The sequence below is a fragment of the Ovis canadensis genome, chromosome 10 (assembly GCF_042477335.2).
Source record: "Ovis canadensis isolate MfBH-ARS-UI-01 breed Bighorn chromosome 10, ARS-UI_OviCan_v2, whole genome shotgun sequence".
In the NCBI taxonomy this organism is placed as follows: domain Eukaryota; kingdom Metazoa; phylum Chordata; class Mammalia; order Artiodactyla; family Bovidae; genus Ovis; species Ovis canadensis.
The window spans coordinates 43138237-43163923 of NC_091254.1; the positions used below are offsets into that span (position 1 = coordinate 43138237).

Consider the following 25687-nt stretch of genomic DNA (forward strand, 5'->3'; position numbering starts at 1 on the left):
CCCTGAATATTCATATATTCCTTGGAAGGATTGATGCTGAAGTTGAAGCTCCAATACTCTGGCCACCTGATTCAAAGAGCTGACTCACTGGAAAAGACTCTGATGCTGGGAAAGGTTAAAGGCAAAAGGAAGAGGGTGACAGAGGATGAGATGGTTGGATGACATTACCCACACAAATGACATGAATATGAGCAAACTCCAGGAGATAGTGAAGGTGAGGGAAGCCTGGAGTGCTGCAGCCCAGAGGGTGGCAGAGCCGGACACGACTTAACCGCTGAGTAACAACACTTCTTAGAGCTGACTCTAATAAGATGAGAACGATGTACAAATTAAAGGAGAAAGATCTCTGCTGGTGACTTTTGGCTCATTAATCCTTCACTGAAAACTTAGTCGTCATTTATACTCACGTGATCATGTCTTCGGGTTCTTTGTTTAACATCTGGACGTTAGTCAGCATCATACACCTTCCTACTTCTTTATCAAGGTGCCTTAAAATGTTGTCCACAGCTTTTCGTACTTGAGAGTAATATAATGACATGCCTGAAAAATATGCATTATAGTAACATATTTGACTGAATCTATCAAAGAGTGAAATTCCCAGTTTATTTATCCTTGGTGATGTATTTTTTTATTGAAGACTTTCTGTGAGTCAATGAGTTCTTGGAGAAGAGTCTAATTCTGCTGATTAGACCAACCTATTTAGCAGAGTTTAATTCTAATTCTAATCTTTTATCTGCAGGATTCTTAGCATAGCACCCTCATGTAGTGGGTGTTACCCAAAGAATCATTCAAATTTAACACATAGGAAATCCAGTTCTTCAAAGGCATATATTTTGCAGAAGAGTTAAAATAAAAAAGGAAACAAAGTTCCATGCTGGAATTTTCATGTTTTTGCTTAGTATAAAAAAAAAAAATCACCACGATGAGTGATTATCTGAATCAAAGGTAATAAAAGACAATGCTCATTTGGGGTTAGAATTCTAATAACTTTATATTATAAATATAATTATATTTTCCCCAAAATAAACATTTTTTTTAGTAACAGTAATAAAATGGCGACACATTATAAATTTTTAAATGAAGGAAGATGATTTCAGTGATATTATTTTTATCACTCTCAGCAGAGTGGAAGGCAAATGTGTATAGAATATGTATTTCATATATGTATATACATTTTCTATATTTGTGTATATAATCCAAAATTTGTGCTTTAATGAAATAATTAGTAATGATTATTTCTCATGTATTAAAAATTTTTGAACTCATTTAACCATTTCATAACTAAAGAGAAATATTTTAAAGAAAAAAGTTTCCTCATATGTTTCCTCCAGGTCTTTGGAATCAAAGAACTGTCTTAACAAGTTTGAAGCATGTTTGTAAATTCATAAACTCAGTAAAAAAGGAAACAAATGCAAAAAGTTATCTCTTTGAGTTAAGATAGTTAAATTAAAAAGAAAATAATCTTATGTAGGCTAAACCCAAAATATGCCCTGGCAGATATGGGGTTTGGCATGTTTAAAACACAGATTAAACTAATTTTACTGAAAAAAAAAAAAAGGAACCATAAAAATGGATGCAGGAATGAATAAGTGAATGAATATATTTTTATGGTTGCTTTATAAATAGGATTCTCTACCAAAGGACACAGATATCTTAGAAATTTACTGTAAACTGCAGATAATCAATATTAGAAGTTTGAAAAGACCAAACTTAGATAAAAATCTAACATTTAAACAACAAAATGTTTAACAGGAAGTTCCAAGAAGTTTAAAGGGCAGTAAAACAAACCACAGACTGAATCAAAACAATTAATGTTGAAAAGTCTCATCAGCTACTTTTATGAATATTTTTTAAAAGTATATCTCACTAAGGGTGAGTATCTATTGGTCAGTTTAAAAGCTTAATAAAACCCAGCGTGAACACATCTTTGAAACCCACCTATCATTTTGGCTTCCTCTTCAGTTAGTGTCTTACTCAGATACGTTTTCTTCACCCTCAGTGTGTTTCCTGAAGGGAGAACAGCCCCGGTAACCGGCATGGGAGGTTCTCCATCTTTCTGCTGCAAGCTGTCGGCTATGACCAAGAACGCCCTTAAGCCAATATTCATTCTCTGTTAGGAGACAACACATTCATGATGAAGAGAAAGACCCAATTACTGTCGTGAAATCAGACCAGCAGTCCTTCAGAGAAGTTAAGCATGGCTTGCCATCTAGATCAGAGTGGGAAAGTCATTTAAAAGTCACAAGAGTTGAGGCCAAACCTGAGGGAATAAACGGACATGAGTGTGAGCAAGCTCCAGGAGATGGTGAAGGACAGAGAAGCCTGGCGTGCTGCAATCCATGGGTTCGCAAAGAGTCGGACACGACTGAGCGACTGAACAACAAGGAAGTAAAATTAAATTTCTGATGCTTTTGTTGCTGCGTCACAAGGAAACAACTGGGAAGACTTTCACCAAACTTGCAGGGTATGTTAAGAGATGAGCAGACTCATTCTCTTTGAGGGATCCTGGGTGCACCTCAAAGGGACAAGCGGTCACCCTCTGGAGCTGCTTCAGTAAGGTAAACTGAGGTCAACAGAAGTCTCTTCTGTCTCCTGGAAGGAGACACGTTAATTCACAATGACTGGATGAAAAAAAAAACAACAACACAAAAACGGAGTTCTAACTGTGAATCACAGAAATAAGAGTTGTCTGCTCTGAACTCCAGGTTGCAGACTTTGGCATCACAAAGGCTGATGAATTTGAAAATAAATTTAAAGTATTCAAAGCCATAGAACCTGTTACTGATAACAACACAAAAGCTTATAAGAAGAAATGTCCTTCTGGGCCAGGTCACTATCTTCCTCAGTCTCAGGTAATGGCTCCAAAAGATGACGCAGTAAGATAGTTGCTTCCAGCAGCAATCATCTTAAAAGGTCAGAAGGTACTAAAACATCTGTTCTTCCTTTAACAGCCATGTGTAAACATTTACACTCATTATTTTCAAACCACATCAAGTTAATAAGTTCCCTAAGTAGACTACTCCCTAATGCAGAAAATAATTACCAGAAGTAACACTGATAACCTAATTACAATTTATTGAATTCTTAAAGTATATCCAGAACTGCATATTAACGCTCATCTTTAAAACAGCCATGCAAGGAAGGTATGATTATTTTTATTTTTCAGGTGAGTAAACTGAGGACCACGTTAACTAGTAGGTAGGAAGCTAAATATCCAAGTTGAGTTTGCCTGGATCACCCATTCTGTAGTACATGATTACACGTACTTATAAGATGAAGCAATACTTAGAGTTTTATTATTTATTTTAAAGATTTATTTCTCTGTGGCTGCACTGGGTCTCTGTTGCTGCACACAGGTTGACTGTAGTCATAGCCAGTGGAGGCCACTCTCTAGTTGTGCCACATGGGCTTAGCTGTCCTGTGATATGTGAGATCTTCCCAGATCAGGGACTGAACCGCTCTGTCCCCTGCATTGGCAGGTGGACTCTTTATCACTGAGCCAGGGAAGCTCTGACTTCTAGTTTTAAACTATTAATTCAAGATTCAAGGAGTAGGGAGATTTTTTTTTTTTTGTATATAACCCAGTTCCAAAAAAAAAAAAAACTCTGATTTTATTTCTTACATATTTTGCACAAACTGGAAAGGGACTGAACACTATTGTATATATAATGAACAGCTGACAAGAAAAGAGCCTGGCATATAAATGCAGGGTTTTTCTCACGTATTAGTTTAGTTTGCCATAACGAAACACTATAAACTGAGTGATGTAAAATTTATTTCTCCCAGTTTTGGAGGCTGGAAGGCTGAGGTCAGGACGACACACGGCTGGATACTGGTGAGGGCTCGTTTGTCTTCTTGTGTCCTCGCACAGCAGAGATCTCTGGTGTCTCTTCTTTTAAAAACACCATTCCTATTATGAGGACCACATCCTCAAGACCTCATCTAACCCTTACTATATCCCAAAAGGCCTCAATTCAAATACAGTCACATTAGGGGTTAGGTTTTTAACATGAATTCAGTCCACGACATCCCATTCTCCACCAATCACTTGCTGCGCACCAGTGTTCTTACATAAAAATACCAATGTTTATTCATATAAATATAAATTCATATACAAACAAAATAATAATTTCTCCCCATTCTGAAGTTCCTCATTCTTCAGTACATCCTGATTTTTTTCCCCATTAGCTTGTCCCAGGCTTGTTAGATTTTTCACACCATGAAGATCATATATCTTCATATCAATAGAGACAGTATGGTAATGATTCTATTGCTCCACACAATTGTGAATGCTATTATCTCTTTACTCAGCCTTCTTTATTCTCACCCACAAGTTACTGTTAGCTGAAAATGGCACCCTGGTTTGTGAGAAAATCCCTTCTGTGATACTTCTAAGGGACAAACTCAAATTCTTTTTTCACATGACCTTAAGTCAGGCTCACAGATCCATCCAGAAAAAATGGATTTACAATGTACTTTGTTGTACATGACCAATGAAATAGCTTTAAAGTTACGATGGGAATAAAGTACCAGTTGTTTTTATCAAATGAAAAATGCTCTTCATTAAAAATGACTGACCCAATCATCTGAGCTTGTTATTTTGAAACTAAGATGTCTGATAAAGTCACTGCTTCAGTTGATTTCAAATCCTCCAGTCAAATCACCAATGACTTTTGTTCTTTGGCTTTCAAGGTGGGATACAACATCAAACTCCCCCATTTTTACAGTTTGTGTTACAGACATGCATTTTCCCATGCCCCTGTCTCTGCTACTTGGCTGGCCTCCCTCTCTGCTTTCACATATTTAAAACAATCTTAAGCCTTTTCCTCAGAATGTGTATTCTGATGTCGAATCAAGGATGAGCTCCGACTGTATGCCTTCCCACATTTACTACATTCATAGGGTTTCTCTGAGGAATGACTTCTCTGATGCCGAATAAGATCGGAGCCGCTGCTAAATGCCTTCCCACATTCATTACATTCATAGGGTTTCTCTCCAGTGTGACTTCTTTCATGGAGGATGAGGGATGTCCGCTGGCTAAAGGCCTTCCCACATGTTTTGCATGTGTATGGTTTCTCTCCAGTGTGAATTCTTTCATGTTGGGCGAGGTGAGCACTCTGACTGAAGGCCTTCCCACACTGATCACATTCATAGGGTCTGTCTTCACTATGAATTCTCTTATGCCTCGTAAGAGAGATGCGGTGACTGAAGGCTTTCCCACACTCCTCACACTGATAGGGTTTTTCTCCAGTATGAATTCTCTGATGTTCAATAAGAAATGACTGGCGGCCAAAAACTTTACTACACTTATTGCATTTGAAGGGTTTCTCTTCAGAATGAATGTTCTGATGTATTTTAAGGTTGGCAGTTCCAGAAAACATCTTCCCACACTCTTTACATTCAAACAGTTTCTTTTTCTTTGTATGGACTTTTTGGTGTTGGATAAGGGATGAATGCCGATTGCAGACCTCCTCACATTTATTACACTGGTATAGTTTCTCTTTATTATGAATTCTTAGATGTAGAATAAGGGTTGAAAGCCGCCTGAAGATCTTCTCACATTTATTGCATTTGTAGGGTTTCTCTGAATTGTGAATTCTCTGATGAAGCATAATGGATAAAATTCTATTAAAGGATTTCCCACATTTTCTGCATTTATAAGGATTCTCTAAATGGTGACTTCTCTGCTGTAGACTGTGACTTAAGGCCTTTTCACTTTCACAACTTTTCTCTCCAGTGTGAATTCTTTTATGTATAACAAGGACTGATTTCTTACTGAAGACTCTCCTACATTTATTGCATTTGTGCATTTTCTTTCCACTGTGAATTTTCCTATGAAGTAAAAAAGATGACATGCGAATGAAGGCTTTCTTACATTTTCTGCACTGGTAGACATTTTCAACAAAGTGGATTTTCTGATGTATACTGAGAGATGAGCACTGACTCAAGGCCTTCCCACAGTCAAAGACTTCCTTTTCACCATGAATTTTCCCATGTAGGAGCAGGGATGTTCTCTGAATGAAGCTTTCCCCACATTTATCACATTCAAAGTTTTTCCTTCCATTGTGGTTTTTCTGGTGAAGAATGAGGGATGAGATCTGTCTGAAAGCTTTCCTACAACTACTGCATTCATAAGGCTTCTCCCCAGCATGAGAGTTCTGATGAAATTTAAGAGATAAGCTCTGACTAAAGAACTTCCCACAGTCATTACATTTTAAAGACTTCTCTGAATGTACTTTCTTGGGTTTTATTAGGACTGAATTTTTCCTGCAACCTCTCTTTCCTGTGGGAGCTTTTTGTGACGTGGAAACTGGTTTCTGATAGATGCTTTGCCCAGATTTGTTGCACTGATTTGGAGGTAACTTCTTGGTCTCACATTTAGACACTAAGTCCAAGCCCCGGCGTCTTTTCACTGGGTCCACCATCCAGGGCGCTTTCCCTTTCTCCAATAAGCTGATCACATTTGGTCTCCGAAAGGAAAGTCCGAGAGAAACCAGGTTCTGGTAGTTTTCCAACATGACGTCTTCATACAGATCCTTCTGAATGGGGCTCAGCCATTCCCACTCCTCCTGGGAGAAGTAGATGGCCAAATCCCCAAATGTCACTGGTGCCTTGGCCTTAGACTTCCCCCGAGCAGCAGGCATCCTCTCCTCCATCTTAGGGCTCACAGCAGGAGGAGGGCAGGGCACTGAGAAGGTGGGCCAGATTCTTCCTTTCTGACTCCTCAAGTCGAGTGGACTGCTCCAGGAAGTGGCACGGCGTCCATCCTGTGGTTTCTCATAGCTGCTTGTGCTTGTCACACACTGTGAACTGAAGGTGTGTGATTCTTGTCCACGAAGTAATTTCCTCCGAGGAACTCGGCACAGCCCGTCCTCCCGGGTCGCGCCCGGGCGGTGACCCGGAGTAGGGAGATTTTAAGCAGGATGTGGTAAACATTTCTCTGGCCCATTCATACCCAATACAGTGTGTATTTTATGATTTTTATGGCCTTCACTAATATTCTCTCTCCATTTTCTAATATGAACAAGTATTAATTAAAAAATTGACTGTATATTAAAATTCATTAGTTCCCTCATTTATTTCAGTAGTTCTTTCTGAAATGTTCTCTAGGCTTGTGGATTTTTTTTTTTCAAGATGCAGCAATCATTTGGATGAGGAAATACAACGTTCAGTTCAGGAGATGCAGTACCCATAGGATGACCATGAGTTGAAATAAATGATCAAGCCATTATCTGCAAGTGGATTATCTGATTTGTGAGCCATCCTGCCAGTTCTCTTAGTTTTCCTTTCCTCTGAATAGTATCAAGGACAGAAGTAAGCTGGAATAGTTTAAGAAGTATATTTTTAACTTAATTTCAAAAATAATTTCTTCTCATGTTTTATATAGCTCTGTATCATGCCTCTCCTATTATCCGTCTGGTCTTAAGAAATTACTTATCTTTCTCAAGGCCAAGTCTCAGGTTCCTTTCTGTAGAATGAGAATACTAATACCTATCGATCATATAGGGCTATGGTAAAAATTAATGCTGGAAAAGTTCCTATTAGCAAATATATTGTAGGCAAGAATCTTCACTGTTTTCCTATTGAAGTCAAGTTTACTGAGATATAATCACATGTAGTAAAATGCACTCCTTGTCTAGAGTTCTTCCAATTTTGAGAAACATAGTCCGCTAACTATCATCACAGTCAAGATGAAAAATATTTCCATCATCCCCTAAAGTTCCTCTGTATTTCTTTAAAGTCAGTCCTCTCCTCCAACCCCAGCACTTTACTATCAGTGTCTAATTTCTGTCTATAATTTTGCCTTTTTTAGAATACGATATTAACAGAGGCAAACAGACACAACCTTTCGTGTCTTGCTGATTTCGCTTAGTGTAATGCTTTTGAGGTACTGCTGCAGTATCAATAGTTTGTTTCTTTTTGTGGCTGAATAGTACTCCGTTGTATTGATGATTCATAATTTCCTTAGACATCCACCAGCTGTTGAACAGGAGTGGCTTTCCTATTTTTAGTCATCATGAATAAAGCTCCTATAAATATTCATACAAATCTTTATGGATATAGGTTTTAATTTCTCTTGGATAAATACCTTGGAATGGAGCTGCTGGATCAAATGCCAAGTGTATGTTTAAACTTATAAGAAGTTACCAAACTTTTCTAAAGTGGTTGTACCATTTTGAATTCTCACTAAAACAGTATCAAGTTCCAATTGCTCTGTATTCTTCTCAGCACATCTTACTTTAGTTTAACTTGTATTTGTCTAATGATTTACGATGATGAACATCATTTCATGGGCTTACCAGTCATATGTATCTCTTCAAGAGGCTCTTCATTTTGCCCATACAAAAAACTGTATTATTGAGTTATGACAGTTCACATATATTCTGGATAGAAGAGTTTGTCAATATATGTTTTGCAAATGTTTTCTCCCGGTCTTTGGCTCTATGCTTCAGTAAACATCATCTTTTAAAGTGCATACTTTATTTTGATGATGGCCAATTTATCAACTTTTTCTTCCATAGTTTATAATTTTTATATGCAAAGAAATTTCTGCCTACTCGACATCACAAAGATTTTGTTTCATGTTTTCTTCTGGAAGATTTCTGATATAGGATTTCACATTTAGGCTTATGATTTAATTTTTGCTGATAGGGCAAATTATGGGTTGAAGTTCATTATGTTGCAAATGATTGCCCAACTGTTTAGCACCATTAGAAAGACTATCCTGGGATTTCCTGGCTGTCCAGTGTTTAGGACTCTGTGCTTCCACGCAGGGGGCCTGGGTCTGATCCCTAGTTGGGAATCTAAGCTATATGTCACAGTCAAAAAGAAAAAAAAAAAAAGACTATCTTTTATCCATTGAAAAGCTTGGAACTGCTGTCTCTAGGCAAGAGAAGACTCTTTAGTCAGTGGGTCATGGGCCTCATTTCAGCCAAAATGCCCTGAATTTACACTGGCTTTGCCCCCGCCTCACTGGCCCACTGACTCTGGCAGCAGCTATTGTGGACCCCTGTAATGTCATTAAAAACTAGACAAACTCCTGTTTGGGGCTTGTTGGGCTCAAGGTGCTGCTCAATCTCAGCACCAATAAGAGTAATCAGGGTTTGTGAGAGGAAGCAAGAGGGTACAGGGAGGCTCGGTTCCCTTTGCTGCTAACCAGCTGCCTGTTCTGAGCCTCTGGGCTCTGGGCCTCCTTCCTCACTGACATGATGAAGAAGCCAGACGATATCACAGTGACGACAGGAACAATCTTTTAAAAAAATTTTATGGTGTGCAATGTCTTACAGCTACTAAAGGTGGAAGAGCTGGTGGCAAGCAGTAAATTCAGCTCTGCTGACTTCTGGTTCAGTGTTCTCTCTACAATCTCATAGGTACGAGGCTGCAAAGAGGCCGCTTGCCAGGCATATTTCTCTTGGCTAACAGTCTTTTCCGAGGTCCAAAACTGAGTGTGCTTTCATTTGCATAGGCAGCCCCTCCCCTTGCCACCCTCTAGGAAGTACATCATATCCATTATACACTCATTTCCATGACCTTCCTGGCCCTTGAACTATGATGCTGCCACAGAATCAAATATGCAAACATTAACTAATTTCACTATATTTTAGTATTTTATCATTGCATGCATTGATTCTTCTCTGCTTCATCACTTCCCAAAGCTCTTCAATTTGCTAACCTGCATCAAAATAAATTATAAGTACTGACTTTTCTAAAATAAACCACCAGACTTAGAGCGACAGATTACCTTTTGGAGCAAGGTTTACTTCCTTCTGCAAGAAGAGAAGATGATATGATATCAACCTTTAACCATTCTAAGTTTATTCACCCAAAAATCTTACTTCTGAAATTCCACCAGCTGTACTATTTTTGTCAAATACCATGGACAGAAAACAATAGGAGACTTTTTGGAGAAGATGGCCTTCACTCCACTCCCCAAGATTGCAAAGTGAAGACACGCAGAAGGGTCATTCTTACCTCTGGATTGAGACTGAAAGCTTTTGCTGGTTTTCCCACACAAAGGAAATCAAAAATGATTTCTTTCATTGCAAAATCTAAACGTTCCTATAGTGAAAAAGAGAAAACAAACAGAGTGTTAAAATACTCACTTAACATGAAAATGTCTGTTTTCATCACATGCACCCAACAGGTGGCTGCTGAAAGGAGAGAGGTCCTGCTTCATTTCATGCATCACAGAGAATCCCTGGTGGAAATCCAGGTCCATCTGAACCTTTGGTTCAGTTGTCATGGGATGTGTGGAGATGCTCTCATTCTATAATATATGAAATTAGACCCTAATACACAGAATGACTAAAAATCAAAACATGACAAACCAAAACATTCTGAGTGTCTGGGCTCATCCACACTACAAACTCCTCCTCCTAGCCCTGCAAATGCTGGCAACTTCTTAAAACTCAGTTTAAAAACATAGTTTTTAAAATACCCCTACAAAACGATCATTTTCTTCTGTTATCTAACATTTCCAATCCTTTGGCTTATAAGAGACAATCCTGCAAGGGAAATGAATAATCAACAAACGACACATTAAGGTCACTTAAATGAGAACATTTAAGCCAGATTCTAATAATTTGAGGCAGTGACTACTAAGATCTGTCATCTTGATTTTAAACAACCTATTTCAGAATAATCAAAGCACGTTCTCAGCCACATGATAATGTGGAAAAGTTCTGTTAATTCATCTGCCTGCAAAGCAGCGGATGAATTAATGTCCTTAATGGAGTAATGTCCTTTCCCTAAGTACAAATATTACAGAAGCATTTCATTATACTAAACACACAGAGAGATATCATATATTAAATTACCTATAAAGTAGCAATAGAACCTTATGTCTTTATATCAACATCAATTACCCGTCAACAGTTTTTTCACATTTGTTATTTCCCTTTATCCACACAACATTCTGAGGGATACTAGGCAAGCATTCCTATTCACATTTTACAAATAAAGACACTTAGAATGAAGATGTTCCAGGACTTCTTTAGGGTATAGAGCTGGCTCATGATTTCCTACGTGGTGGTAGTGGTAAAGAACCTGCCTGCCAATGCAGGAAATGCAAGAGATGTGGGTTCAGTCCTGGGTTGGGAAGATCCCCTAGAGAAGGGCATGGCAACTCACTCCAGTATTCTTGCCTGAGAATCCCATGGACAGATGGAGCCTGACAGGGTACAATCCACAGGGTCATAAAGAGTCAGATATGACCGAAATAACTTAGCACTCATGCGTGCTAGCTCATGGCAGAGGGCAGACTGTAATGAAGGACTTTTCACGCTTCTCCATAAATCACAAGGAAGTCAAAGTGGGGATAAAACCATTTACACACAATGTTTTAAAACACAGAAGTCCTGGGTCTAAATAGTAAACTAACATTAAATGTTTAATATTATTGGACCCAGTTCTTAACTAATAGTATGTGTAAAGTGCTTAGAACAGCTCTTGGCTTGATATTAGCTTGATAAATGCTACTATTCATGTTATATTCTTCTTTTTCACAGGGTGAAAGTTAGAGCATTATGATTTACTCATGCAAGTTCAATAACTGTCATCTTCTGATTTCCTGCAAACATCAGACTCAATTTCCTCCTGACTTGTGGAATCTAGAGCAGAGAAGCAGGAAAAAACAGAGTCAAGGAGTCAAGAGACTCTTTTGCTAATAGTCTCTGTGACCTTAGGTGAGTCACTTAAAACCTGTCTCTCAGTTCCTTCGTTTGTCAAACGCTGAAAACACTTGGCACACCATGCCACAATTTGTTTTGAAGCAAAAAAATAAGCTATGTGTGAAAACACTTGCAAAATCACTCCAAAAAGTCTATACATGTAAGATATTATTTTAGACTCTTGGTCTGTTAGTAATTCCTAAGAAGGAGGTGGCTACTTAAAGGCAATTAGAAGACTCCCAGAAGCGTCTCCATTACCTGGGCGATGAACTGGATGATTTTCACAAAGATGTTGAGAGGCATATCCCTTGGCACCACACCACGGGACCCTTTGGGGAAAAGTGTTGTGATGATGGTTATAAGACGGCTGAAAGATAAGGGGGAAAAAAAAAGAGAAAACAAGCAAGATTGGCTGAGCTCCAGTACTTTAAGGGAAAATGGTAGATGCTTCATCTTATCTAAGTATCAGAGAGAATTCAGAAAAAGAAAACAAACCACTTCATTTCTTTTCCATTAGCATAATTACTCTATGAAAAGTTTCTCTGGAAAACTAAGGGCAGCTGGAAAATTATAGCCATTTCCTTTGTTAAAGCGGCAAATGTAACCCTGACACGGAACTTGGCAATCCTGGTAAAGACTGGGGTTTCTATAATGGCTGCTGAGCTAATGTCTAAGGAAAGCCTGAAAATGTCCAAAGGACTTAGATCTTTTAGAAGCTGTCAGCTTTGAACAGCTTCTAGTTTGGTTAGGGTAGGTAGCAATGAAACAAAACACCCTCTTCATTGGCTGAGCGAAGTGGTTACCATTAACTTAGTGATGGGATTACCATGAACCCAAGCCAGCTCCTTACCTCTGAGTAGCCGTGTTGCTTTCACATTTAATTCGGATCATGTAAACCCAGAGTAATCTGTACAGAGATTCCAGTGCAACTCGAGCCATCTTGGGGTCTTTATTCTACATCAGAAACCAAGATGTAAGATTGCAGATTAAATGGTCTGACATCGCTCTTCACTTTCTTAGAGGTCTTTCGCTTTTATATTACTCCTCTTCCCTGTTCATCTATTCATCTTGTCATAACCATTTTTGCTGTTCTATTCTTAGTGTAGATAATTCGGGTCCTGATTTTTGAAGATTTCATAACTGCTTAGATATAATCTAGGATAAGTTTACCTTTAAGCTACTTGCTGAATAAAGATGAGTCACATAAATAAATTGGATGGAAAAGACTATAGGGAGTAGCTTTTTAGATTTAGGAAAGATAGATTTCTTATGCCAAAACAGTTTTAAAATAACTTCTTAATGTGATCATTATAAAATTTGAAATTTCTATTAAAAATTTTGAAATTTCCATACACATTTTGGTCTTATTCTGGCTTTTTTCTTCTATTAATCTAAATAAATAAAATGATAAAATATCATTTTAATTTTTGAGGCCTTATGACGTGTTTTATTATCTAGCATGGCCTATCTTCCGACATCGACTGTTCTTTTTCTTTTTAAGGGTTTTCTCATATATTCCTATATGTTTATTCTTCCAAATAAACTTTATAACTACTTTTCTAGCTCCAGGAAAAAAAAAAGTCCCAACTTTTTAGAAGCATACATTTACACATAAAGGATTTTTTTTTTAATCTTTTAGTAAAGCAAGTGATAAAACTTAAAATTTGTTGCATGTCTTAGATACATACAGGAACTTTAAACCAGTAAAGTTGCATTTAAAATAGTCTATCATTTTAAAATGTCAGGAATTCTAATTATCCTTCCTCCAGACCAGCAAAGGTCTCTAACATGCTTACACACTAGTTTAAAGCAGCCTCTAGACACACACTGCCCAGGTTTAAATCCATCCTCACTCTAATTTATGAGTGGTATGGCCAACCTCTGGGACCCTCCATAACCTCTCTGGGCCTGATCTTCCCTGTCTGTGAAATGATGCTAACCCTCCTTCCCTCCTAGGACTGTTAAGAGAACTAAATGAGCTGGTGCACAAAGGGAATTTAGTTCCTGCCCACAGTAACTATTATTATACACAAGACACAGGTCCAGCAGCAAAGGAGATGTAGTCCTTGACTTCAGGAAGCTGCCGTTCTAGTGGGAATATCTCCACCTTTGTGAGTTTCTCTTTCCTTATAAAAGTATCTCTGATGCTGGGAAAGATTGAAGGCAGGAGGAGAAGGGGATGACAGCGGATGAGATGATTGGATTGCATCACTGACTCAATGCACATGAGTCTGAGCAAGCTCTGGGAGATGGCAAAGGACAGGGAAGCCCGGTGTGCTGCAGCTCATAGGGTCACAAAGAGTTGGACACGACTGAGCAACTGAACAACAAATCTTAAGGTTTGCATAGTGTTTCATTCAAAATTTTCTCTCAGGCCTTATCTCACACTGTGAGTCATGATCCAGTAGAGCAAGCTGTCATCTAACTTTCACTGACGAGCTTAACTAAACTCTCCAGTTTCAATGATCTGCATCACTGTCTTCTGTTCAACTTCTCTTATACTTTTTTCCTGTCCCTCTACCCACAATTATCTTTTTGATGCATCTTATTGTGACTGATGTTCTTTCATTCTTAAGAACACATTTGAGACAGTTTACTTTTGCTCCCATAGAGACCAAAGAGCAAAGTGGCTGACTTCAGGTTTTGCTTTGTTTCACCTGTGTTTTCCTGTACTGGTAATCGATTTTTAGCATTCCGAGATGATGGGACTGGTCACCGCAGTTCCCTCCTAACATGATTTCCCTGCCTTCTCTTCCATTCTCAGCACTATCGGATGATATTCTTAAACTGCAACCGGGACTGTTTACTCCCCCCTGCATTTCAAGTTCTGAAGTGGCTTCTCAGCACCTCCTGGACAATGTCCAAATTCCATGATGTGGTGCCACAGGGGCCTCTGGTGACCTGGCTCCCCCATCCCTACCTCCTGCCTTCGCCTGCCTCTGGTGTGCTCTGTGCCGTTACATCCCTTCTGCAATTCACTGAATGCCTGGAATGCCTTCCTGCCCTTGATTTACTTAGAAGATTCCTCCTCCCCAGCAAGATTCATTAGGTGTCACTCCTCATTCCATTCCACTGCCCCTCCGCTCCTTCCTCCGCCCTGGGGAGATTACCAAGGGCTCCTGCTGTCTGTCTTCTAGAATGTTGTTCTCCTGCATGTTTCCTACCAGACTGTGAGCTCCAGGACTTCTGGGTTGTTCACTGTTGTGCCCTCAGTGAGTGCCATACAGCAGGTTACTGGTACATAATTTAAAAAAGAAACTGTGGGAGGAGGGTTTGGGGGAAGATGGGTACATGTATATGTATGGCTGAGTCCCTTCACTGTTCACCTGAAACTACCATACCATTGTTAATTGGCTATACCCCAAAACAAAATAAAAATGTTAAAGTCTGGAGAAAAAAGGCAAATTGAGTAGTAGCTGAACAACCTGATGCATAAGCAAAATTTCTTTATATAGGAACTAAAGGCAACTCTTAGTACATAGCTGAAGCTAATCAACATGATACAATATTACTAAATATCTCACACTTGTATCACATTTTGCTATTTCTTTTTTTTTTTAATTTTAAAATCTTTAATTCTTACATGCATTCCCAAACATGACCCCCCCTCCCACCTCCCTCCCCACAACATCTCTCTGGGTCATCCCCATGCACCAGCCCCAAGCATGCTGCACCCTACGTCAGACATGGACTGGAGATTCAGTTCTTACATGATAGTATACATGTTAGAATTCCCATTCTCCCAAATCATCCCACCCTCTCCCTCTCCCTCTGAGTCCAAAAGTCCGTTATACACATCTGTGTCTTTTTTCCTGTCTTGCATACAGGGTCGTCATTGCCATCTTCCTAAATTCCATATATATGTGTTAGTATACTGTATTGGTGTTTTTCTTTCTGGCTTACTTCACTCTGTATAATTGGCTCCAGTTTCATCCATCTCATCAGAACTGATTCAAATGAATTCTTTTTAACGGCTGAGTAATACTCCATTGTGTATATGTAAAAGTACTTTTATAGCCCATGACATCAACTGGGAGGATTCTGTCTTTGACAGAAGTCAAATCACTGGCTCAGGTCTTCAAGTCTGTAAATGGAAGCTGGGATAGGAGCTGACTTCTGCTCCAGCAAAGACTATTTTCTCAGAAACTGGAACGTGCATGTTACAGAATACCCACTGTATCAGGCATTGTTGTCAAAGTTGTATGTATAGTAACTCTTTTTAATTCTCAGCACAACCTACAAAGTAGATACTGCTACTGTGTCCTTTTAAGGATGAGGGAGTCAAGACCCAGAGGAGCTAATAAGTGACAGAACCAGAATTAAAACCTAGGCAATCTGGCCCCAGTGTCTTCAAATTATGAATGATTTCAGTTTAAGATTATATGAAGGCTGCTCAAATATGCTACTGGCAACGACTAGATTATACTCTGCTTGAAGATAGGACTTCTTCACTGCCTTCATATTCCAACAGCAGCTAACATACAAGGACTTACTATATCATCTCAGGATGCTGACATTTTTAACCTATGTATCAAACCACTGACCTCTGTGTCAAAGATCTCTACTCCAAGACTGAAAAAGACTATTCTCTTCTTCCATTGGTATATGCTTCTCAATTAACTAACCAATAATTTCTTTATAGCAGAGCTGAGGTTACATTGATAAAACCGTTCAAGAAATGAGTAGGTTTCGGAGTGGATCTTCGAGACTTTACCTGACATGTCAGTCTGCCCAATCCCAATCCCAGCCTGCCCAAACCTTCTTTAAACTTTAATCGTTTGACTTAGCTAAAGCAACTCAGTGTCAACAGTAATAAGTAATAAATAAATCACTGATAACTTGGCTGGTGATAGGGTCATTGGATAGACCAATGTTTCCCATGATCCATCAGTTGACCACTTGCATCCAGTCACCCAGACTTCTTTGATCTCACTATACTTAAAACTCTTCTAGTTCTCTCTTCCATTGTAAGTAAAGGGACTTAAGTAAACCTGTTGATTTCTGCTATAAGTCAGTGCCTATCCCAGTCAACACCTTCCTTCTTTTCGGCATTTCCTTTTGATACCTGAATCAAATTCCTTTGATCATAATTCAATCTTTTTGATGACTGTATTATCCAAATGACATTATGTGCTATAGTTTAGATTAACCTCTAAAATTACCATACCAACAATTTATAGAGATTATTTTTTATATTCACTGGCTGAATAAAAAAGGCATTTAAAGTAAGTAACACACCTATCTTCTGCTCACTAATTTTCTGACCCACTGTGTTCTATTAGAATTTATAAATTCCACTTTGAAATGTGCCTTTGATGGATCTAAAACATAGATGAGATTTTCTCAAGTTTATAGAAATAAAGTTATATTAAAACAGAATAACTACTTCTTGAAAACTATTTTATTTTTTTATTTTTTATTTTTTTTTGAAAACTATTTTAAATAGCTAATACTGTACTATTTAAATGTCGTATTTACCAAGAGGAGAGTAGTTGTTTTCAATAGGACCATACATTTTTAATGCATTCAGACAATGACTGCGGAATCCTTACTATATTACTCAATGCTTCCCCTTTGTAAAATAAAGATATCATTAATACCCTTTTATTTACATGAAAAGTTAAAAGCACTCCTTTAACTTCATTGTGATTACTACACATGAAGATATATGACATGCCCAAAATAAGATTCATCAAAAAAATTAATGGCAGCCAAACTTTGATATTCTTAATGGCAATCAAAAGACCTTTCTTGTCCCCTCCCCTCCCTGCACCATTCTGAGTGTGTGATTCTCTATCATTATGTTCCATTTGATTTTCTTCATAGCAGTTAGCACCACCTGAAGTTTTTGTCCTTATCTGTTTACTTGTTTCCGGTCTGTCTCCTCCACTGAATTACAAGGTCTAAGAGAACTGCGAGCGTCACTATCTCATTCATCACTTCTTCCCAGCATCTGGAACCCTGCCTGGTACATTTCTGGTGAAGAACTGATGACCAGCTGACTAAGTGGATGCATTCTAGTCCTAGTGCAAACAGGGACTGAGATGAAAAGGGAAATCTTTTTTTTCTGTACTTTGGTTTCTAGGACTTTGAAGCTGTGCTGACTAATGCATAACCTTCAGATGATACACCTTCAATGTTTCTGAGCAGTTTAAATACAGCAGTCTGTACATGTCAATCCCAAACTTCCTAACTATCCTTCCTTTCCCTCATCCTCCCCTACTGGTCCTACTGGAGAGCAAAGGGGAACTCTGCTCAATGTTATGTAACAGCCTGGATGGGAGAGGAGTTTGAGGGAGAATGGATACATGTATATATACGGCTGAGTCCCTTTACTGTCCCCCTGAAATTATCATAACATGTTTAATTAGCTATACTCCAATAGAAAAAGAAAAGTTAAAAAAATATTGCCATCTGAGAAAAATTTCTGGAAAAAACATAAATAATAACATGAAAGCATATGGGGAATTCAATGCAGGCTATGGTACTGTCATGATAATCCATGACATACATTTAAAGGCCCTACTGCTGGCCTGGCTCATAACTAATCTCCAATTAATGAGACCTCTTCTTGTTATTAACTATATTGTATAAATAATTTCTTAACTTTTGAGGTTTCTTTTCAATAAAGAAGACTTCACTGGTTTTAATATTTATTAATTATTGTAAGAAAAAGAAAATATAAAGGTTCTTCCAATTATATCCATTTTCAAGGACAAGAAACTTGCACATACTTATTATGAACTCTTAATTTCAATTAAAAAAGCTATTAATAAATGGGGATTCATGACAAAATATGAAAGCACTATTAAATCAAGTTTTCATTTTTATTTTTTAAATCAAGTTTTTAAAACATATTTCCCTTTTTCAGAATTAGATATACTAGGGTATACAGGAAGGGAATGTAGCATTTTTTAACAGCTCAGTATATTCAAATTCTGACATTAAATTCATAAAAGCATAAAGTATTGGTCCTCACTGACCAGAAGTTCCTGAAAGATGTCAAGGTCGTGGTGAGAAGGTGTAATAAGTTTCTCACCACTTTACAAGGGCAGGTTGCTAACACATGGTTGACCGAGTTAACAAGTGTAAATAAAGACTTCACGTTGGTGTTACCGAAGCAGCCTGCTCCTGGCAGACTAACGCTGAGGATAAACCAGGGCCCTGACATTAAATGAGCGCTGAATCTGAGACCTTGTTTACTTTAATAGCAGATTTTTCATGCTCATACACATTTCTACTCTGCCCTGTGTCACGCTGCCACCTTGACAACTCTCCCCGGCAGAACACATCAAAGGTGGCTACGAAGTTCAACACGCAGGGGGCAAACACTGGGTTCATTATACCTGAGCATGTGTAGGGGGTGGGGGGCGGCAAGAAGGGACAGTGAACAGAGGAAAGAGCTGGACTGGAGGTCCTTTTTGAAATGATATGGTTGGCTCTAAACCCCACAAAATACTGAAGCCATTCAAGACAAAGTGTGCTCCTGAAACCATGTTAGCTTTTCCTCGGGTATTTCTTGAGGACTCTTGAGGAGGTTTGGAAGGTTTTCTGTATGTTAATGCCATTTTAAATGGTCCCATTTAATCCTTACTGGGTTGAGTTCTAAATACATGGGCTACAATTTTATTTCAACTGTAGCTCATCAATGATTTTCTATACCTTTTACCCTTGAGGATGTGAATTTTGACCATTTACTACCCATAAAGTGAAGTATCATTGCCTTTCCTTTGCCCAATAACTACCTGTTTCATGCTTCACTGGGCACCTGACCTGTAGAAATGGCACAGGTATCTCCTAACTCCCAGCTTTTACATCCCTCATCTGCCACATGCGTTTTGAAACTTCATTACACATCCCCCATTGAAATACCAAGCTCTTCAAGAACAGGCACCCTAGATCTAGTTTTTATATAACTGACTTTCCTATCTTCCCCACTTCGAGCACCTTTCTGATTTTATTGCTTTCCCCATTGGGAAATCCTGATGCTTGAAATAGTCACACGGGGAAACATCATCAGTGTGCAGCCCTTCTCTCAAGGGCTGTGTGTAACTCTTACTAAGTCTTTTTGGTGGGCTTCCACCAGACCTTCACACAGTATTCCAAGTGTAAAGCAATTAAAATAGCTAACTAATGTGAACCTACTGTATAAAACAAGGAATGCTACTCAGGGCTCAGAGGCGACCAAAATGGGAAGGAGAGCTAAAAAAAGAGGGGATATATGTATATGTATAGCTGGTTCACTCTGCTGTACAGTAGAAATTAATACAACATTGTATAGCAACTATGCTTCAATAAAAATTTTTTTAAGTGGCTGATTTTATACTTAAATATAAAGCAATTAAGTTCAAAGTAAGATTATGCTTCTGTATTTCAAAAGCAATTCTGGACACAAAAAAATGTTGGTCTTTTGGGCCACAATAGTAAATGTTAGTGCAAAACACTATTTTGACACGAACTAAAATTCATCACAAACATTTGGCATAAAAAATACAGAAAACTGAACATTCTTAATCAAGTCTCTCTTTTTTTTTTGAACAAAATGACCTTTTTCTTTATGTAAAATGTAGAAGAAAAAAACATGTTTAACTAGAATAACTGAACAACATAAAAGTGGATGAAGTAACAACAAAAAATGACATTAAGCTGTGTGTTAGAGGCATATGATGGATGGATAACTCCCTGAATAAAACATCTGAAAGTGGCCATTATATAATAGTTGATATCCTGAAAAGCACTTTGTTTTCCAGAATTCTTAAAGGCTTAATTCTATATCCACTGCTATTATATTTCCCTGCCAATTTGAAGAAAATAAATGATTCTAATCTTGGATTTCACAATCAGCTTTCAGAGCCAGTACCTAGCTACTGCTTCAAACAGCTCCAGTGCAGATTACTGTGTCATGATGGTAAATGCCAAAATAATATAATTAATCTTAACCACTTCATTAAATTAAAGTGTCTTAAAAAAGATAAGACAGCATGTACAAGCACATACAGGATTTTATAACTAAATATATTTTAAAAATTCTGAAGAAGCATTAAAATTATAAAAGGAATTCAGTATCTTTGGACACAAGGGAGAACAATTATGATAATTAGGTGCTATTTGCACTTATATTAGACATGGGGTTCACTTAGTTGACTTTTATCAACAGGTCACTAAAACTTAAAATCTGTTCACCATATTCAAGTTTTAAGGCAATTTAAAAGCTAATCATTATGGCTATTTTAACTCTAAGTTCCTCAGTTTCAGGGTCTTCCCAGGTGACTCAGTAGTAAAGAATCTGCCTGCCAATTCAGGAGCTGCTGCTGCTGCTGCTAAATCGCTCAGTTGTGTCTGACTCTGTGCGACCTCATGGACTGTAGCCCACCAGGCTCTATCCATGGGATTCTCCAAGCAAGACTACTGGAATGGGCTGCCATTTCCTTCTCCAGTTAATGCAGGAGACTTCAGTTCAATCCCTGGGTTGAAGAGATCCCCTGGATGAGAGCACAGCGACCTACTCCAGTATTGTTCCCTGGGGAATCCCAGGACAATCCCATGGACAGAGGAGCCTGGCGGGCACATTGTCCATGGGGTTGCAAAAAGTCAGACATAACTGGGCAACTGAACATGCATGCCTCAGTTTCAGGGACCATGTCTTGGTTCCTCCCATCACCCAGCACCTGAACAGCCATTGTTCAGTGAGCACCTAGGATTAATAACTGAATAGCATGTGGCTTGAATAGAATACCTTCAAATAATCACAAATAACAGGGACAGGAAATAAGTGCTTTCTGTTAGTAGGTCAATCCTCCCCCCGCACATACCTTCGCAAATAATGGGCTGACCCAAAAGTTCATTCAGATTTTTCTGCAACATTTTACAGAAACTCCAAATGAACTTTTTGGCCAACTTGTTTTCCTAGCCTGGAATGAGTCAGAGGGAGGCTGGAGGAGGTTTAGGTGAGCTTCTGAAATCATTTCACCTGCTTCTGTCAGTGAAGTGTGACCTCCTCTTTTTTCAGTCATTTAAAGCCTGACCATAGATGCATACGGGCTTCTCAGGAGGCACTAGTTGTAAACAATCTGCCTGCCAATGCAGGAGATGCAAGAGATGTGGGTTCGATCCCTGGGTCAGGAAGATCCTCTGGAGAAGGAAATGGTAACCTGCTCTAGCATTCTTTTTTCCTAATTTATTTAATTGGAGGATAATTACTTTACAATATTGTGACAGTTTTTGCCATATATCAATATGAATCAGCCATAGGTATATATGTGTCCCCTCCATCCTGACCCCTCCAGTATTCTTGCCTGGGAAATTCCATGGACAGAGGAGCCTGGCAGGTTACAGTCCATGGGGTCGCAAAGAGTTGACACAACTCAGCACAGTTGCATACACATAGATGCATACAAAGGGGCATTTAATTCTACCTTTTGAGTGATCCTTACAAGATTTTACAACACTGTAAATCAACTGTACTTCAATAAAAAAAATAAACATTTTTTAAAAAATTTAAAAGATTCCCCCCTCAAATTTGACATGATTTCTCTTATCCCCAATCACCTTCTACAATGGACTATATTTAAAAAGGAAAACACTCATTAATACTTTTTTCATTATTCCAATAGTATAGGATCATTTCCCCCGAGAACCTCAGGAGTCACTCTTAGGAGCTCACACCAGCCTCAGACGCATAATATGTTTTCCTAAGAGAGTTTTTCGAGCTGACAAATACTCACTTTAAGGTTGGATAAGCAGTTGTTGAGGAAAACGTGCCACCTGTTCAGGAATAGCTGTTTCTGGCTGACGCAGAGCAGACAGGTCACCAGTGGGTACAAGGCCTGAAGAGAGAGAAGAGGAGGCCACAGGATGATGTATTGCAACCACTCAGGTAACACAGGCTCTCTGAAACCACCGTCCATCTGTCCAGCTCCCCCTTGTGCCGTATGGGCCAGGCTCTGTAATGCACTCACGCCCAACAGGTGCCTCGAGGAGGTGGGCATTTTGCAAGTATTTCTGAGAAGGATGGAAATGGAATACTCTAGAGTTGTGTATAGGACTGGTCTTCCCTAGTGGCTCAGTGGTAAAGAATCTGCTTCCCAATGCAGGAGAGGTGGGTTTGATCCCTGGGTCGGGAAGATCCCCTGGAGAAGGAAATGACAACCACTCCAGTATTTCTGCCTGACAGTTCCCACGGACAGAGGAGCCTGGCAGGCTTCAGTCCATAGGGTTGCAGTTAGACGTGACTTAGTGACTAAACAGAAACAACAATGTACAGAGTAGAGTGAGTTTCATGGATCATAAATAGAAATCTGATTCACTGATTTAGTCTTCCCTTATGAATTTAAAAAACAATCATAGATCACTCTCAATCCTCTGGAAAAAAAAAAAAGGAGGAAGGCACACTGATTTTGAAAATGTTTTTGTTTCTTTTGCTCATCAACATCTATTAGTTTGTCCCTGTCTTAGAGGTAGGTGTATATATTTTCTTTTGCATGCAATCTTCCTGTAATTAAGGAAGATTCCTCAAAGAAATGTTATTGCCCTGGTAAACTCCACCAAGACAAATTTAACCGCAGGAGGAATTTGCTTACAACCGAATAAACAGAGGTGCTACTGTGGTTTTCCTGCTTAACTGGGCAGGTTTCCCACAGCAACTGGAGAAGACAGAAAAGCTGGTGGGTGGTTTTTACAGTATACATGCAGAACTCTCTGCCATTTTGCTGAACCAGATAGTATATACCTTAATGGCTCCCCCAAAAACAAGGGCTAGTGAAGATTTAAACAAAAATATAACTGGTTTATCCATTAACTTGAATTAGCAAAAATCTATTGCCACAGTGAGATTCAGTGCTTAACATTCCATAAACTTGCTTTTTTTTTTTAAAATTAACTTAGTTTTAAAGTGATGTTGAACTACCACTATCATTGAGAACAACTCTAATTACAGCTGGTAATTTAAACACAAAATACAAGCAGTTACAGAGTCCACAGAATGTAGACAAATGAACAAATCTGTCACCACTTCTAGCAAAGCAACTCTGAGTACTTGCTCAGATAATGGTGGTAATGTTCATACTTTAAAGATTAACATAAACAATACTAGAAATCAGCAACCTAAGCAACCAGCTTCCTCTATACCATCGCAGGTACAGCTGGTCTACCACCTTCCACTTCATAAACTAGAGCTTTATTCACCACCCCAGACTTTGTACCACTCCCAGGTCCAACAGGTGTTGTGCAGAGGTGGGCATTTTGCAAGTGTTTCTGAGGACAATTGAGATGGACAATGGAGGAAAAAGGGTGATGTAATTTAAAAAACTTCTATGCTGCCTTTCGGCACAAAAGCATTCCCCAAGACTGTTCTCTCACCCTTCAGAGAATCTTTCCCACGGGCAACTCTCCGTGTTCTAACTCCCTTTCCTGTCTGGTTCCATTTTGATTCTGAAAATCAGGATGGGAATTAGCCAGTGAAAGTTCCTTGGGCTTGAGAAGAGAAACTTTTGTTAGCATCTTTAGCCTCCAGATTGGAAAAGGTACAAATTGAAATAAAAATTAAGTTAAACCAATCCTTGAACATAAATAGCAGAATCTTTAGGACTACTAGGGTCCTTGAGGTAACATGGTCTAATTCCCTCCAGTTACCATGATTCAATCAATGTTTAATATTAGGTACCAGCTCCAAATTCTGAAATGCTGCCTCTCTGAGAATCACATGGACAGAGGAGCCTGACAGGCTACAGTTCATTGAATCACAAGAGTTGGACATGACTTAGCGCTTTTTGAGAGAGCTGTAGGTAATTCTCCCATCTGCGGAACTCTTACGACTCTCAAACAGACTTCAGCCTAGGAATTTGGGTCACTGCAGTTTTGTGTTTTGAATTTTCTCATAGTTACTAACCAAGGAATGCTTCTTTCGAGAAGAAAGTTCCAGCGTGGTATCATACAGGCTTTCAACAAAGTTTCTGAGGCAGGGAACATTAACTTCATTTTTAACAGCCTGAAACAGAGATGCATGTTCATATTATACTTAATGAAATTGCTGATCCTCTAATCCAATTTGAAAAGATTCTTTAAAATGAAAATGTAACTTACAGCAGCCACTGGGACAAGAATTTCAACAAACAGCCCAGCCAAGGCATGCTTGATATCTTTGTCTTTGACCTCAAGAAAGTAATGTGCACATTCCTGGGAAGCAGAAAGAGAGTCAAGGGAGGGAGAAAGATTGAAATGTGCACAGAAAATTGTAGGTAAACAAATTCAAGTCAATATATCTTAATTCAGTAACACTCAATAACATCACATACACCATAATCTAATTTTTTTTTTAATTTTAAAATCTTTAATTCTTACATGCATTCCCAAACATGACCCCCCCTCCCACCTCCCTCCCCACAACATCTCTCTGGGTCATCCCCATGCACCAGCCCCAAGCATGTTGCACCCTACGTCAGACATGGACTGGCGATTCAATTCTTACATGATAGTATACATGTTAGAATTCCCATTCTCCCAAATCATCCCACCCTCTCCCTCTCCCTCTGAGTCCAAAAAACTCACTGGAGTCCAGCATTTATATTTAAGTTCACAATAGCCTCCAATGACATTTTACAGGGCTGGTTTTCTCACTCTCCCCCCTAATTTCTATCCCAAAATCATGATGCTGAAAGGACAAAGCATCTATAACCAGTAAGCAGGTGTTCATCCCCTGACTTTACTGGTTGGTTCATTCATTTATTTCCAACAAATTGCTATTGACTAGCTACTATGTGGGGGGACCCTGGGTCCTTGAATAACCCACAAATACAGATCCCCAGAGAATGTAAACATGGGGAGAGACGCAGAAGACATTCAACTTGTTTTAGGCCCTGACAACCCTGGCCACAAAGATGTTTACTTGTTAGCCTTGACATTTTAGGTATTTATTGTTCAGATAGTTTCATGAGCAAGTCTGGAATGCTTCCCTTTCCCACCTGGGACAAGGAAACCTTTGGAAGCATTCCTCCAGCAAGGAGGTCTTTGTCTGTGGACTC

At 38.8% G+C, this 25687-nt stretch overlaps 1 protein-coding gene and 1 pseudogene across 5 annotated transcripts in view; both read right to left on the reverse strand.

Moving 5' to 3' along the window:
* The window catches only part of FRY (FRY microtubule binding protein), a 438786-nt gene that overhangs the window by 124215 nt on the left and 288884 nt on the right, over nt 1-25687 (reverse strand). For all 5 annotated transcript variants that reach the window (XM_069601592.1, XM_069601589.1, XM_069601588.1 and 2 more), the window contains 8 exons: nt 24750-24842; nt 24556-24654; nt 22394-22495; nt 12520-12623; nt 11928-12036; nt 9973-10059; nt 1939-2110; nt 408-540 (listed from right to left, as the gene is read on the reverse strand). In XM_069601592.1, coding sequence (XP_069457693.1) covers nt 408-540; nt 1939-2110; nt 9973-10059; nt 11928-12036; nt 12520-12623; nt 22394-22495; nt 24556-24654; nt 24750-24842 — 899 coding nt within the window. The remainder of the gene's footprint in view (nt 1-407; nt 541-1938; nt 2111-9972; nt 10060-11927; nt 12037-12519; nt 12624-22393; nt 22496-24555; nt 24655-24749; nt 24843-25687) is intronic.
* Nucleotides 3159-9911, reverse strand: LOC138446572 (zinc finger protein 667 pseudogene; annotated as a pseudogene).